General features: G+C 39.9%; 1 protein-coding gene across 1 annotated transcript in view; it reads right to left on the minus strand.

Annotated features, from left to right (window-relative positions):
* The window catches only part of FBN1 (fibrillin 1), a 140476-nt gene extending 127825 nt beyond the window's left edge, over positions 1–12651 (minus strand). Inside the window, exons 1-4 of the mRNA XM_008943229.1 lie at positions 12576–12651; positions 11564–11662; positions 4875–4970; positions 3193–3288 (exon numbers count right to left, since the gene is read on the minus strand). Coding sequence (XP_008941477.1) covers positions 3193–3288; positions 4875–4970; positions 11564–11615 — 244 coding nt within the window. The 5' untranslated portion in view covers positions 11616–11662; positions 12576–12651. The remainder of the gene's footprint in view (positions 1–3192; positions 3289–4874; positions 4971–11563; positions 11663–12575) is intronic.
* Positions 12652–17195: the final 4544 nt, after the last annotated feature.

Consider the following 17195-nt stretch of genomic DNA (forward strand, 5'->3'; position numbering starts at 1 on the left):
GATAATAATGACTCTAAAAATTCCTTTTGCTCATGTTTATAGCATTTTGTGTCATCATTAACACTCCTACGACACACAAAAAGCAATTTCTGTGCCAAAACTGCCCAAGGCCAGCTGCCACGCTCTCAAAGAATGGCTGAAAAAATACAGAAACACTCATGCCACAAATTTGGTGGAGTTTGCTGCACTGTGAAAGCAGCAGGTCTTTCACCAGATCGAGCCCTTTCACTGTGCATGTATTTGAAGCTATTGAGCTACACAGAAGTCTTACAGGTCTTCATTAACAATCACATGGTCATCAGTTACTGACGTAATACCAGTCATAGCTAATTTGTATTACAAATATGGATCAAATGGATAGAAAAAATACTTAAAACAGTAGATGTAGAACCACACAACTTGTCTCTGGATTTAAGAAACTGATTCTATCTTAGCTACAACCACCTGCCATGAATTTGGTTGCCTCAACATTGTTTTACTCAAGACAGTTCTAAGCTATGACATATGCAGCAAAGGCTGGAACACTCCTTGGTCTGTGATATACGTGCCACAAACACTCTGTGACTGTTACTATTAGTTGATGCTTGTGGAGAAAAGCACTGTGTGATACACAGCAGTAATTACTTACATCACTGCTAGCTTGTGGCATGGCATAACCCAGAAGTCAAACCACAGCCAAACAGATGGAGAATGTGCATGCCACAAAACCATATCACTTCACATTACATTTATATCCAGAAATGGTGTTTTCAAAACAATCTGCCTCGCCTGCTTTCCCCAGAAATAGGATAGTTTAAGAGACTATTTCTCTTGAGCAATTTCCTTTCTTTTCCCACCTCCATGCAGAGAGATGTTTTGGTTTTGTTTTGTTCCCCCTTCCCTTTTTTTTTTTTTTTTTCTTTCTAATAACGACACAGTTTTACTCTACAAGGCATGAATCTCGTCAATTTACTGGGTAACATCCATCCACATGTCCATCAGAAGCCCACCAGGGAGTGTCACAAATCCAGATAACTTTCCAAAGCCAGATTCAAAATATGGACCTCTTACTTAGCTGACAGATGTGTAAAATCACACGCAGCCAGACAACTCCCTAATGACCACACAGGTGCATGTGCTGAACAATGCAAGTTATTCTGACTAAGACCAACATTAGCTTATACTTGAAAAGTTATCTTCAGAAAAATTTTTTCTGATGGCATAATGTGATTTTGGGACCAAAAAGCACCACACCCTTTTTAGAGGAGGGAAACATATTAGCTCAGCTAGGTAAGGAGACTGCAGGAAATCTCTGTGAAAGGAGCCAATATTCAGAAGTTTTCTAGGAAGATATGACTATCATTTGGCCTCAGTACTGCAGTGAGCATTAGCCAGAAATGCTACAGCTCTTTAATGTCTGTTTTCTCTTTTACTGATAACTATAGACTCAAACACATGCTTTAAGTAAAACCTGCCTATGGATGAGGCATATAAGTTACAGATCTCCACCTCAGCTGTGCTAAGTAACATGCATGGGTTTTCATGGCAGCATGATTTGGCTCAAAGGGCTCAAGAAACTGTGTCATCAGTTTCTCACTCCACCCGACACCAGGCAGAAGCCCAGAGGGACAGGGCTGAAGCTGTTAGCAGGCTTCAGCCTTGAAACTCGCCCTAATGAGATGGAGTGAAACTAGTCCCAGATAAAACAACATAAAAGGAGCATTGAATAATCTTCTTCTGAACTTGCAGTTTACACATCCTCAACTGGACTGAAGGCTCAAAGACCTCACCCATGGAGAATAGGCAGTCATTGCTTGAAATCCAAAGCCTTTGCAGCAATATTCAGTACATACTTTACCTATGAAGCCTTTATTCTCTTAACCTAATTTTCCATTCCTCTTATTCCTCTCAAGACATGAAGTCCCAAGATTCAGAACAGAGCTGCTTTTCAATCTTCAGAAAAACTTCACCACCCTTTTGACCTACTTTTACAACATCCAATGGGACAACTGGCAAGACTTCATACAGTGCCAACACAGCAATTTTATCTGCTGTAGCGAGTACAGAAAATACCTGTTTCATCCTACCACCTGCTCAAGCACAGAATGAAAGGCTTTGGCTCCCCTAAGACTTGTTGTTCTGCATCACCTATAATCCCCATATAAAAAAGCCAACCACTTCTCTATTTGCAGCACCAACAGTGGTGATCACACTCATTGACAGAAATTTCATACAATAAATACATCCCCTACATGCAAGGCCAAAATGTGATTATGAATGTCTATTCTGCCCCAGGTTCACAGATACGTAACGCAACCTATTGTATGAGTCATATGTATGAATTTCCAACTAAACAGATCAATTGATGTGTCTAACAAACGCAAATGGTTTGGTTTTAAAATTACAAATATCAACAGATAGTTTATACCTAAACTTTGTTCACTGTATCTCGCTCAAATGAAACACTAAATTGGTTTAAGAACCCTGAAAAAAAAAAATGCAGGTAGCAGGTAAGATAGTTGGTATAGCTGTGTTTTCATATGGAAGCAGCTATGATTATCACTATGGATACACAAATAAAAAGCTAAAACTGGTAACAGAAAATCCATACAAAATGAAAAGAATAAAATAAAATATAACATGACAAAGACAAAGGCAAGATGCTGCTTCTTGTTGGTAAGCAAATGTATTCAGAGATACTATAAACTCTTCTGATGACTTAGAAACCAAAGTTTGACTTTGGTCAAAAACACTTATCAATATTTTTTATTTGTGATCTCTTCCATTGGAGTGTTTTCATACCAAAAGAGCAAACAGAAGAAAGGCCTTAACCAGTTGCACGTGTGTTTTACCCTGGCCCCCATCCTTATGAAGCTCTAATACTGCTAAAAATGCTACTTCAAATTTATTTCCAGTCTTGAGACCAACAAAACAAATTAAATCAATTCATCTATAGATTAGAATAGGTAATGCCTCAACAACCCTACTGTAAAGAGCACATAAATGGGGATTTTTGCCCCAGGAAAAGAAAACGACACTTGGTAAACCTGTTGCGAACTAAAGAACTAACCATTAAAATCATACCTTATTCATAGACAGCAATAAAATATTACTATTTAAATATTTTATTTCATATTACTATTTAAGTAGTTTTAATTAACTATTAAGCAAGTTGGAACATCAGTTTTCCCCCCACTGTTTTAGGACACATACCTCTTTCACACTGGGGTCCAGTAAAGCCGTATGTGCAAGCACAGCGGTTCGGAGCCACGCACCTCCCTCCATTGAGACATCCATTTTCACAGACAGCTGCACCAGAGGGAAGGCAAAGGTTACCTTTACTGAACTACTTCCAGAAAGCTACGAAGGGATGTACTTGACCAACTCAAGTAAACTAGTAAAAATAGTAAACATCACAAGACAGGATACTTTATTTTTCGGAATCTGCTTATGATCTTTTCTTACTTCCTGGCCTTATTAGTATCATTAATTCATCTTTTCAAGGGAGCATAACATAAACAGAGCAATAATCACAGCTTTTCTGACCTCTCAGAGCCTTTCTCTTTGGGATAGCTAGACATTCCATAACATCAACATAACATCTCTTTCAAACTTTCAGTAAAGAAACACTGAAACAGCAGAGACTACGGATGGAAGGTGCAGAAGAAAGTCTCATCTCTCAATGCTCAGCATTTTTCCCTATTTGGTAGGAAATGTTAAAAAGTATTTGTTCTTCCACCATAACAGAACAATAATCCAGTACTAAGAGGCTGTTTGTTGATGTCAAGTAATTCACGCTATCAGCTAGGACAGCAAAATGTAATCAATACCTACTTTGTCTAAGTTAATCCAAGATATTCTTCCCTTGTATGATGCTGTCACTAGAGTCAGAACCCAATTTTCCTCATAATAAACTCCAAAAGCAGTTGGTCTCAAAAATAACCAGAAAATACAATACACACATGAAAAAGGGGCTTTTAAATATCATTTGATGTTGAGTAATGCTATTCTTTGTTCCGTTTCACATTCACTTCAGCAGAAAGGTTTCCATTTATCCTCTTTTATCCACTTGATATTTCAGAGAAGGCAGAAATACGATTCTTAATCCTTTCACCATGTGATCCTTTTCCAGATTATTAGTGTAAATTCCTGGTCCCACTGAAGTTCATGTGAAGTGTGCCATTGATTTTGACAGAGCACAAAAGGTTTTCATTAAATGAGCTAAACACATTTTCTCTGTCAGACCAATAGTTGACTAGATAGCAACATGACAGCCTTGGTTAAAAGCAATGTCTACATCCTTATTTGGGTTTCTTCACAGCATTCCAGCCAAGAAGAGCAAGAGACCACCAGATTCAGTTTGGGAGAGATTTCAAGCAGCAGATCAAGGAATGCTGTTGGCTCAGGATTGATTGAGGAAATCAAAAATGTGTCAATCAACTCTAATTATACAACATCAAAATGAGCAAAATTTCTAAGCATACTAGCTAAGTCTGAAGCAAACCCCTGAAATTAAAACAAGACTTTGTATTAAAAAGCTTAATTTTGTCTCTAAGATGAAAACTGAATCCCATACAAATGCTAAATGTATGGTCTGCTGCTCTAGGAAGTAGAAAACCCTGGAGGTCAATGAGAATTATTGTAGTGTGAGAACTACAAGATCAAGTTATATCCAATTATAATGAATTCACATGATATTTATTTTAATAGTCCTGATCAGAAAGAATTCACTCCGCATTCATTTCAAAGTCATGTGCTTTCCTGTAAAATTCCACTGTACCTGATCAAAACCAAGCTCAACATCAGTCAAAATTTAGTGCCAAAGGGTGCCCAATCCACACATTCCAGAATCACTTCACTGTGCATAGTAACAACATGAATAAAAGTGTACTTACGCTGTCCACAGTGTGTTCCTGTATATCCCTTCTGACAGATGCAATGGTCATCACTGCAGCTACCTCCATTCATACACCGGATGTTACAGTGTTGTACTTGAAAGGAAAACAGATTTTCCTCAGTTAAATCAAGCCAGTCAGAAACACTGAATTGTCTGCTAAAGGATTTAAATTTTTTAGGGATTGATTCTATGAACTAGACATCAGTATTAGAAACCAAGGATGCATATTTTATGATAGATACTTAAAATGGCAGTACATAAAACATTGATTTACATGGTGCAACAATTTGATACCACCCTAATTCTCTGCAGTCAAAGGCATTTCATATGAGCATAAATCCAAAGAATTTGTCTCCTACTTTGCAATGATAAGAAAAGGTCATCCATAAGGGAAAAGTACTAAACTTCTGGCAGATACCACCAAGAAGGAGGAGAGCTTTATCATCCAGGCAATGAGGGAGGAACTTATTAAAGGGAAACATATAAGGGAAACTCCTGAAGACAGTCTGGTTCTGCCAACACACGCAATACCAGAAATTGATCTGCCCAGGTAGATCTTGCATGAAAAAGAAAAATTACAGAGTGATTTCTTTCTGTATGCCACCTGTGGGCTCATCCCACCTCCAGGTAAGGCTGCTATTGGCTGCTGTACTTGGGGGCTGGGGAGCTCACAGACAGCATGTCCCCAAAGCCATCAGCCTTCCCCTGCAAGAAGCATGGGCAGGGAAGTAGCGGCACGCTCTTCTCAGCTGCAGCCCCCTCCCTTACCATGATTCGTATGTAGCTTAAGACCCATGCCAGTAAAGCATAAAAATCTGTGCTGCATTTTTCTAGTAATAAGGAGAAATGTAATTTTTAACTAGATGCTAGGAAAAACTTAAAGTATGTCAGGCACTTCATCAGGCATAAAGAAGCAGACAGGGCTCTGACTCTGACAAACTGAAGTCCTCCTTACAGGTCCCGCTGTCCAACACAGCTGTGAGCTAGGGCACTCTAGTAAGCAGCCAGGAAATGGTTTCCCTCTTAACAGGAACCACATGAAAGGCTCCTCCCCAGATAGGATTACAGTCAGATCAGCATTTCAGCGGAATGCAATGGAGCGCTGGATACCTACACCACTGTCTGAAATGCTCAGGACTGAGACCAGAAATTGCATGTCCCGCCACAGCCCGTTGCTAACAGGTGCCACACCAACCACTGCATTTTCCCTGTTGCACAAAGCCCTTAAGCATCATTTGGCCTTTCACAGTTCAGAACTATGTGAATTGAATTTTTTTATTTTCAGGCAGAAACAAAATTTTTAACTGTAGTGCCTTCTATAGCAACATGAATCCACAGAACAGAAGTTAAGCATGTGATTAAAGAAAGTATTTGAAACAATCTGGCACCTGAAACACTGGTACTCTTAATTCCTCATTTATAAAAGTAAAACTGTATCTTACATTTCTTTTGTGTCTAATACCTACAACACACTTTTGTTCTACTTTCTGTGTACTTCAGGCAATAAAAACATACTAAAGTTGCTCAACAAAAAGTAAAATTTTCTACATATACAGAGTGAATATCTGGTGAAATTTTTTGGACAAGGTCCTAAGTAGGTCAGAAAAAGGTGTATAGTTACTTGAAAATGTGTAGTTCAACTTAGCTTTATACAATCTTAGAAAAACAGAGCGGATTACAAAAAGCATAGGAAATGATATCATCTGTCAAGCAGGGAAGGAACTTAAAAACCACAAACTGATTTCAGTTAGAGAAAGCTATGCCAAAAGCTAATTTCCATTCCCACATGAAGACCAAAACCATTTAAGTAGTTTGAACTACATTTGAGATAAAAAGGTTAACAGTAGCTTATATGATGATTTTCAAATTATTTGTTCAAGTAAAAGTAAAGTTTATTTCCCCATTTAGGGTTAAGGAGTTTACACATAACACACACATACAAAGTTTCCATAATTTGTCTCCATTGTCCTTAAAGGAATTTTCCCAAGGTAAAATATTTATTCCTCCTTTTTAAACTAAAATCATTATGGGAGGCTGCTGGGACACCTAGTCATCTTTGTTAAAATGAGCCATTCAAATCAGTAAGCTTTGTCCTTATTAACACGCAAGAACATCAGTGACATACAGTCAGTAAAATAGTTATTTATTTTCTGCCTTCTTTTGAGGGAATGTTGAAAACAGTATTTCCAAATCATACAAGCTGTTCTGAAATATTACCCTTCCAAAAGTTTATAGGAACACACGTGAAGGCTGTCTGGAGCTCACATGATGATTTTAAGATCACATCTTTTTAAAGTAGCATATTAATGTAGATCCAGAATCTCTCTTCTCAGCTATATCAACAATTCCATTAAAGCCATCAGACATATTCCAGTAAATGAAATAACCTATTTCAAGGTATCACACCAAGAAGAGACAAAAGGAAAAAGCATAGGAACTACCATAAGGCTGGTAAATCACTGCATATAGCTTTGACTTAACTTGGCACACACAGGAAGTGTTAACATGAATAGATTATTGCTTTTAGCCAATTATTGTTTTCCTTTGGGTCCAATTTGTAAGCAGTCTGCACTGGAAACTTCTGAAGACAAAACAGAAATAACTGCAGGAACATAGCTTTATAAATCTGCAAAAGAGCCAGCAAGACCAAACGCATCCCCACAAGCTTTGTGTGTGGGCAACGTTGGTATTGTTTACCAAACAAGCTGCACACTTAAGCATAACAGCTCCTGACGTTTTTAATACATTCTCAGCAAAACTGAGTAAAGACCTCATCACACTAAGAGCACTATCACACCGTTACTGCTCACGAAAGTTCAGGAGCTCACCGAGCAGATGAAGGGTGACGCAGTAACACACACGCCACCTACTCCATGATTCCCGACTAAAGAACCGTGAGGTGTGAGGGTCTGCAATCCTTGGGCGGGAAAACCAGTGGCACCGCTCGCCCAGCACCTCGGGCCCACGGCGGGCACTCGGGGGACGGGCCGCCTCTCGCCTCTCGGTGCCACTGCCGAGGACACGCTCCCAGCCCTGGCCGCGCATGACGCAGGGCTGCGCCTGCCAGCAGCTGGAAACAAGGGACGATGGCCTCACTGCATCCCACGTGCTCAGCGTGCTTTCTCTGCCGAGTGACTGACTCAGGAGAGAGATGGCAGCTAGTTCCAGGATGGGAAGTGAGCCTGCAGTCCTGCATGGGGTGCTGACAAAAAGAAAAACCTGCAGCAGCCTGGAAAACTCTGGAAACACTTAAAATTCAAGACCTTTTACCACTCCTGAAAGCAGCAGAACATCAGGGAAGGGGCTGAGCTCCAGATTTTACTGCCATTGAATGGACATCCCCCACAGCACCCTGAGGAGTGGGATCACAGGGCACAAAGCCAACGGCCCAGGCTCCAGGCTCATGGCGCAGCGTATGAGGAGACCTCAGTCCTCAGCCGCTGTCTCTGAAGGGGGCTAGCAGCAGGCTCCGTTCTGCCCTCAGGCAGCATAGCCAGCCTGCTGGGGATGGGGCACAGACACTTGTCCCCATCAGCTGCCACTCCCAGCACCCACCACAGCTCTCGTTGCCTCTGCCGCACCTCCTTTCCCTCAGAGACAGACCCAGTAGCAACCACCTCTGCTGTTTAGGCCAGCCCAAGCTATGCCAGCCAAAACAGGTTGGAAGCCAAACCAGTGGCTGAGCTCAGAGACACACCTGACCCATAACCCTGAGGGCAGTGGGGGGCTGCCTGATCCTGAAGAAAAGACCCTCCTCCTCCTCCTCATTCACCCTCCTGCTCCCACAGCGGCAGAGCAGCAACTCCAACAACACAGCAGGGCTGTAGAACGTGTCTGTAGCACAAACAGGGGCACAGCCCAGGTCGTTTGGGAGGTACTAGCAGAGGAGCCACTGCAGAGCTGTCTCAGCTCAGGGTGTAGGACATCTCCCCCCACACATGCACCTGCAACGTCAGAGCCACCCACACATGAGAGCAGGCAGGGGTTGTGCCTCCACACATGGCAGCCTTATCTCCAAGCCTACTGTAAGCATACCCAAAAATTCACTAACTGCACAGAAATAACCACTACTCAGCCAGCAAGCTCATTGATGTCATGAAAAACCCTGCTGAGAAAACCATCAGTTGATCTTTTCAACCACGATCCAGTTCCTACAGCTGACTCGTAACCAGAAAAGTCCCAACAACAGACCTGCATTAAGACTCAAACTTGAAGGCTTTGTTTTGCTTTCCAATCTACATGTGCTTTCCAATCTGCATTAATTATGTGATTCCAGCAGACAACCAGTCTGTAAGAGCCACTGTGAATTCAGTTTCTGTCCATGATTGTACATGCTATAAAACCTGTGCCCACTATTGATTCCTTAAGTACTAAAGACACATGTAGCTTAAAATATCCCAAAGACAACTCAGACACATCTCATGTATCAGAAGCCATAAATTTGATCCTGAGAAATCATAGCATTTTCATTCATATTTGCTATTCCTATTTTGAATATGACAAATTTTATCATACTTTTGATTATTTTAATAAAGAGTTTTTTCTCATTTGTTAAAATGTATAATTAAAATAACGTTTCATTAATACATATTCTGAAAATATGTTAGCTATTACCAATGGGAGTTGACAGTAACCCATTGATGTCAAACAGTATTTTTTATGTTTATTTTGTTTTCTAATAGCAGATCTAAGTTATTGTGGTCTATTATGTAAATTTGTATTCATTGATTTTTGTCCACAGTTCCAACAGAGAAAATGACTTACAGAAAGGGTATGTTCTGTAAGTCCTAATGAGGTGCTGGGTCATAAACATTATTACACAAGAACCGACAGAGGCAGTGGAGTCTTTTCTCTCTACAATTCAAGCCATTTTTGCTTTTAGAATGAAAGCAAAACAGCAACAAAACATAGGCTTTAGAACCTGCTCAATTAAAAACAGTAGCAAAGTCCTTCTGCACCCATTTAGCTGTGCAACGCCAATGAAGGCTAAAACTATGAAGATCAACAATAGAATATTTCAGGAGAAGAACCACAGAAAGAACTGTAACCTTATTCATACTCTATTTTTCATTTAAGTCTTGACTCATAGAATACTTCAGTGTGGCCTAAGAAAAAAAATGAGGTAATACTAAGGCCCACTTCTTCCTGCCTTTTACAAAGGTGTCAAAACATGTAGCAGATGTAGGGCTATATCTCTTCTTCTGTTCCCTGGATGGGACTTGGGAGAAGGTCATACTTCACTTTATTGGCTTACAGGGTTAAGGCATACACACCTCGTAAAAACAGTACCTGCAGATCAAGGCAGGAATGGAACAACACTCAGGTTTGTGCAGCATTTTGCATCCTTCCTTCTTCCAGCACTCCCTGGGAGCTCTAAAGCTCTGCACCCTACTCATGCTGGCCTCTCCCTGACAGACATCACAGAAGCCTGAGAATGGGACTGAACTTCAAAGAATAATATTTACCATTTTAGTACATGCCATTCCATTACATTCCACAGTTGTTATTGTTTTTCCACTGTTATTACATGAAAAGGATGCTAAAGTCACAAGCTAAAGTGGTCAATTATGTGGGGAAACCCTCACCAACAAGGAAAGAAAAAAAAATAGTAAGGTGAAAAATACAGGGGCAAAGCAGACCACACATTGAGTCTGAAAAGATATTCAAAACTAAAAGGATGACCATTTTGCCTTTTACAGACCTCATCTGTGTGCATCCTCCACTGACTTCAGTTAACTTGTTCAGATAGTTACAGGCTTTTGTGGAAACCAGTTTCTCTCAGAATTCTTCCTGAAAATGCTCTATGTTATGAAAATCAAAATCTACATTTCAAGAGATAAGCACCATACTAAAATGAGAATGCAGCGGTCTCTACACCTGGCATCTCAGACACAAACTGAGATATTATCCCAAGTAAAATGCTACTTCATATTATATACTCTACCCATGGTTAGGATTGACCTATCTGATTAATTGAATGATTTTTACCTATTTTTTTCTGAATTTGGTGAACCTTCTCTGAAATCCAAACACCTCTAGGAAAAGTCACCTCTCTGAAAAGTTTTGTTTCCAAAGCATCTGTTATCTTCTCACGAAAATTTGTTCCACTTAAAAACCTTGCCCAGTTCTGTACCCCTACCACCTACAGAAGTATCTCCTGAGTAAGATCAGCAATATTAGAGTTACAAGATACATATGGAGCCTGGCAAGAAAATGCTGTAATACTTGTAGGCCTATGTGTGTAAAATACAGAACAGTGTTTGCCTTAGTAAACCCCACAATGAGAATAAAATTACAAAGCAAGTCAAATTCAGCCAATTATCAACAGTTATCTATCATTACAACTGCTGTACTGTGTATGTGTGCGTGTCTAGCACTAACTAGAGATAGGGCATTTTCCAGAAAACAAGGAAGACTGGAATCAGTGATACAAACTGGCAAAGGAATATAGTTTCCAATAAATTTACTTCGGTTTTAATTCAATAGAAAAGAGTGTCCCCAATAACTAGTCTCTGAGTCATTCTTCATTTTCACCATAGGAGGCTATGCCTTCTTTCCTGTGGTAAAAGTGCACCTGGTGACTCAGAGGCTATTTGTCTTGAATATTGACCACTAAACTATCTTACATAAGCTGGTAGCTTCACAGACTCAAAAGAGCAGTACCAAAGACACAGTAGAAATACTTACTTGATTTTGAACCACAGGAGGGGGCTATCTGACCATTTGGGCATGTGCACATGTTTGGTCTAGAGCAAAATCCATCCCCACAGGAATGTCTGCAGATTGCTATAAAGAAAACATAAATACTTTTAAAATATGTTTCAAAAACCCCAGACACATAAAAAAACATGTGACAGAAAAGATGCATTCAGTACCATAACATAAATACCTATAAACTCCTTAAATTGCTACAACAGATTCCAAAACAGTTCCGCCTGCTCATCTGCATCTCTATAGGGGACAGCTAAAACCTAGACAATGTCTTATGAAAAGGCCTGGGAATATGCCCCAGGCCACACTAGATATAGGGAGATTTCCTTGGAAGAGTCAAACTGTGGTCCATCTTACTGGACTACTCTTAAAGGAAGGACGGCACTAATGCAGCTTTACAATGCTGCCTTTATTTCTGCATCAGACACACATCACAATAATTCCCATCTGACAGCACATTGCCTCAGTATCTCTGGAGAGGGTCTTATCAGCCTTAGGCAAAGTGCCTTTAACAATTATTGATGGTACATTGTACCACTACACATGAATATGCATACAGCACTGTGATGGATCTATGCATGTATGTATTTTTATATCTACATACATATTTCAGGGATATGGTCCAAACAAGCAGAGAAAATGTACTTTCTGGCCAGATGCTGTTGCCTCCTTCCATTTACTTAAATAGATTAACATATTCCACTGCTCCTGAGAGTCCACACACCCCTTGGATTCCTCTACCACAGATTTCAACAGAACATGTGGATGAGATTAATCCTTTGTTAAATACTGGTATCACATCACTGTGTTGTAGCCCAAAAAACTTTTGTGTACTAGCTTAATAAATTTTAAATGGTAAAGCAGTGATGTACAGCTGCTATTGAAACCATACAGAAACACATCTCAGCTCTGGTATACAATTTAAATACCCTGACATAGAGGGACAAAGATAAAACCTCATCCATAACACATAACTGGATTAACTTACGGACTATGCATTGGTTTCCACCAGGTAAAGTTTTCCATCCAGGGCAACAGTAAGCATTGTAACGTGATCCACACACATTTGGTCTGGAAGAAAAAAGGAAACGAATTCTTATTTTTACTCAGAAATATATTTTAAAAGTAGAGGCATAAAACCAGAAAAAGTAAATCACTGCACTAAACATACATTTCAATAATTAAATCTAAAGGTGTTACATGGTTTTAGCAGAACTGCACTCCTTCAGTTGTTGGGGGATTTTAGATAACATACCCTTTTACAAATTGCAGATTACATTACAGACACAAAATCAAATCAGTAACATCTGAACAACAGGAACAGAATGGGCAAACTTTATCTCATATCACTCCATATCCAGACAAGTAGCATGCAGAGTTTTTGAGCAAAACTGCCATTTAAATACAAAATGAGGGATCACACCCGTCACCATTATTGAACAAGGAGGAAATCTAGTGCTCTTTGTTGATAAATAATAATAATTTTTAAGCTTCATGGTGCTTTCTCTTCTTTACTCTAAAGCACTACTACTGTTCCCTGTTTTGTCCATGAGCAAAACTATGCATGTATGTATGAGTGGAACATGCCAGCCATGACATGAGCCAAACAAGTGAGCCCAAGTATGTAAATACTTCACTAGCAAAAATCACTATCAAACAAAATCAAAGATGTGGGTGCATATAGAGAGATAGAACCATGTGAAATTAGTATTAAATTATGAATCCATAAGAATTTTTCTTTTCAGCATGTTCCTCTCATCCACATTTATCCTTTCAAATAATTATATCACTAGAGTTTACAATGAAAGCTGACAGATAATGACACTATTCCTGTTGTGATGGTATTTGTAAAAATAGAAAAGTTGAAACAGTACTATGCCTCTCACAGATAATATCTCTTAAAAAAAAAAAAGAATAAATCTTGTCCTATTTATTTAATGCATCTATCCATACAAGTAAAGCCAGTAAGAATAACTTCAAAAATGGGAAAATGTGCCTCCTTTTGTTGTATGTTTAATGAGATTACCACAGGAAAATTTTACAACTTTTATTAATATTGTGAGCAATTACTCAACACATTAATGTAACTAAGGCTAGCTATAAACTAATACTTCCTAGGAACTGCTTTATTAAAATACTGTATACAGATTAGAGACAGATTTAAAATGTTTATTGTTTTAGGAAGGAGTTTCTATTATTATTTTGTCTTTGGTCTTTAAGAAAGTTCTTCATCCCTAGTATTGCAATGGCTAAGTAAACAACATTTACCTCATATGGTGAGGCAACTTAAGACAAACAGTCTTGATATATACAAACATTTGTTTATGCACATTTTCTAACTAACAAGACTTTTACACTACATCTATTTAGGGATCTGCATTGTTAACACAACTTCACATATTCCAGTTACACCAATTTTGGTGACACCCAGTCTCTTCATAAAGTGCTTGGTCAGAAGCTACTTAGGTCAAAGCAAACACCACCATTACCTTCCACTGCTTCTGGATAATTACAAAGTGGTAACCGAGGTGAACATGAGCAACACAACTGGCCTTACTGCAGGGCCTTTTCCCCTTCCTGCAACTGGTCTTACAGCCTCAAAGTCTTATTCACACAATTCTAATGTGTTCAGTTTTAGCAATGTCAGCTACTTCCCTGCAGGGCTATAACCATGTAACTTTCCTAGAGATCCCTGTTCATCAATGCCAAATGTTGCTCCACGATCATCTGCCAAGTAAGGCTGGCAAGCAGACAAGTGAGATTGCTTTTCACCTTCTCCAGTCAGAAGAAAAAATGGTACTTATTAAGGCAGACAGAATGGGTTTATTGCTACCTGTTATATGGGCATAAACAACCCACTTCAGATCAGGGCCTGTAAAAATACTGACTGACCATAAAGTGATATTTAGGTGCTCTGTCAAACTTCAGTCTGGGCAAGTACACAGCTTTGGGGATCATCTGGTCCAAGTTAACAATCAGGAGCAGACTTCCCCTGCCATGGGGAAAACTGATTTTCAGAATGTTTCCAAAATGGGGCTCTGGAAAACCTAGATGCGACACCAACTATGAAGTCAGAGACCCTGGGAGCCTTCAAGTTGTCCACAGGGTAGACTAAGCCCTACATGCAAGAAACTCCAACCCAGATGCAGCGTGTTTAGCTTAAAAAGAATAAAGAAAAAGAAAAGTCATCACACCATACTTCCATGGAACAGTTCGAGCCTGACAAGTGCATTTTCTAGTGGAACACTTTTTCATCAGAAAGCTGCTGTCTAGCTTATGAAATAAACCTATATTCAACTCTGAACACTACTTGTTTGAGAAGGAGGGAGTGTTCTTTACTTGTGCCTATCTGCAAAATGTCTTTAAAAATAATTAATTTTGACAGTTAAATTAATTGATATTTACAAGGTGATCAGACACTATAGCAATAAATCCCATAAATAAATAAAGTATTCAAAGGAATAACAATTTACCTCATGTAAAAGCATGGAAATCATCAAGTAAACTGTAAAGGCTTTATCATCATACTTACTTTAAACAGTTATCCACTGTTGTGCTTAAATAGAGCATATTCTCCTGCTGATATTATAGGCTATGAATACTAAAAAAAATTTTATATTCTTATAAAACTGTTTTCCTGAACAACACTATAGAGTACAGTTTTAAAACCTGATTTGTAATGGTAAGATAAGCAAAATGCAGCTCTACAGCCCAAGCCACCTACGGTGCCCACAGCACCTTCCTTTCACTCCAAAGCCCAGAAGAGGGAGAGAGCATCTCAAGAACAAAGATGTTCCCATTGCAATTTAAAAAAGACAAGTCTTTCACTTTAAATACTTTAGAGTCACTTATGAACTTGTAAAGTAAAAAAGGATTTCTATAATGGTATGGTGCTGAAAGTATCACTGATGCCCAGAATTTCACCAAAGATGTCCAAAATAAACAAGAACTTTTATCTTTGATTAATGAAATGCAAGTACAAATTTGGTAGCAAAATGAGTTGAATAACTATCAAAAGACATTAGTCATGAACTAGAAAGGTCTTGGAGGAGCAGAAAGAAAAAGGGTCATCTAGAAATTCTGATAATTAATGCTTGAGTGTGATAGGTCTAGCTGACAGCATCCACATGCCCCAAACTAGAAGATACTCTTTTTCAGGAACAACCACAGGGAACCTCCAGTCCCATTACAAAGTAAAGCTTAGTCTGTCCTTTCCATCCACGCGGGGATAGAGCCCAGGCAGAAGTGCAGCACCAACTCCTTCAGGACACATGGTCCTGCCCCAGGCCCATGCCGTTGTACCCCAGGCTGTGGCTGCAGCACAGCCTCTGCCTGTCACTCTTTGTCACATAAATGGTGTCCTTTCTCCACAGAGCAACACTGGTATCATCTCATGGAAAAGATCAACTGGGTCCATCCCTCCTGCTTCCAAGGCCCCAGCTCAGCAAGGGTGAATGGCTGCCTGGCTCTCCCAAATCGCACACACTTACCCAGCAGCTAGAGGTAGATTTGCGGAGCAGGCACATAAATGCAAAATGATGGGAAGCAAATCATGCCAAGCTTGGTAGTGCCTTCTTATCATATGTAATGAGGCAGTGAGGGTACATGACAGCCAGAAAAGTGTCAGAGGTGTTCAAAAGCCCTGTGTGAAGCCAGCAGTGGGGAACACCACCCAGGCCGGGAATGGCGGGGGTGCCTCCAGCATTGTGGCTGTGCTCTCCAGGGCGCTGGCAGAGACCCAGCCCGAGTCCCGTGCTGCAGCCTGCCCGGGGGGGGTGCTAATTCCGTATAACCCCGCACTGCCCTGCCTGTGACCCCTCGAGGAAATTACAGCCCTATCCCGAAGAAAGTGTTGCCCATCTGCAGCTACCACGGGAGGAAGAGTTTCTGACATTGCTATGAGCAATGCTTCAGACAGAAATTTTTGTCAGAAGTGCTGTTGTGCACTGCCCAGTGCTGCTGTAACTCAGCCTGAATCAAACCCAAGGCGTGGGTTCCAAATAAATCAGACAGAGAGCAGACAGAGTAGGCAGGGAGCAGCTGAAAGAGTAAGAGAGAGAGCTGATCACCAGTGACAGCTGAGCTGAGATGCAGGGATACTGGGAAGGGTTTCTAAGCACCCTCTTAACTCACTGTTCCTATTCCTAGGAAAACACACAGGGATTCCTTCTTGCAAGAAAATTTAATGTAGGACTTCTATTAGCCATTTAGCTGCAGTGGCTAGTGTATGTTTAACGTAATGTAGGGATCAAATTTTCTGGGAGAAGATACGATTCAAAGCAACATTATCAGCCAATGGCTATTTTTAGAGAAGCCTTTGCCTATTTTTCTTCTTATGCGGGTAAAACTGGTGCTGGCTAAAACTGTACCCAGAATTATTTTCGGATCATTTCCACACAGAATTGGAGTGGTGCTTCCATGCTTGTACTGGGAGTTAAAAAGAATGACAAACTGCACCTGAAAAAATGGCAGGCTGGTCTTAAAAATGTGGTTATCTAAGTCTGAATATAACCAACATACTAAGAAATACTAGCTACAGCTCCAAAATGTGAAGAGGAATAGCTTTTACTAGTTGTTTTCCACAGACTCGTAATCACATCTACAACTT

Source organism: Merops nubicus, unplaced genomic scaffold, assembly GCF_000691845.1.
Source record: "Merops nubicus isolate BGI_N331 unplaced genomic scaffold, ASM69184v1 scaffold21096, whole genome shotgun sequence".
In the NCBI taxonomy this organism is placed as follows: Eukaryota; Metazoa; Chordata; class Aves; order Coraciiformes; family Meropidae; genus Merops; species Merops nubicus.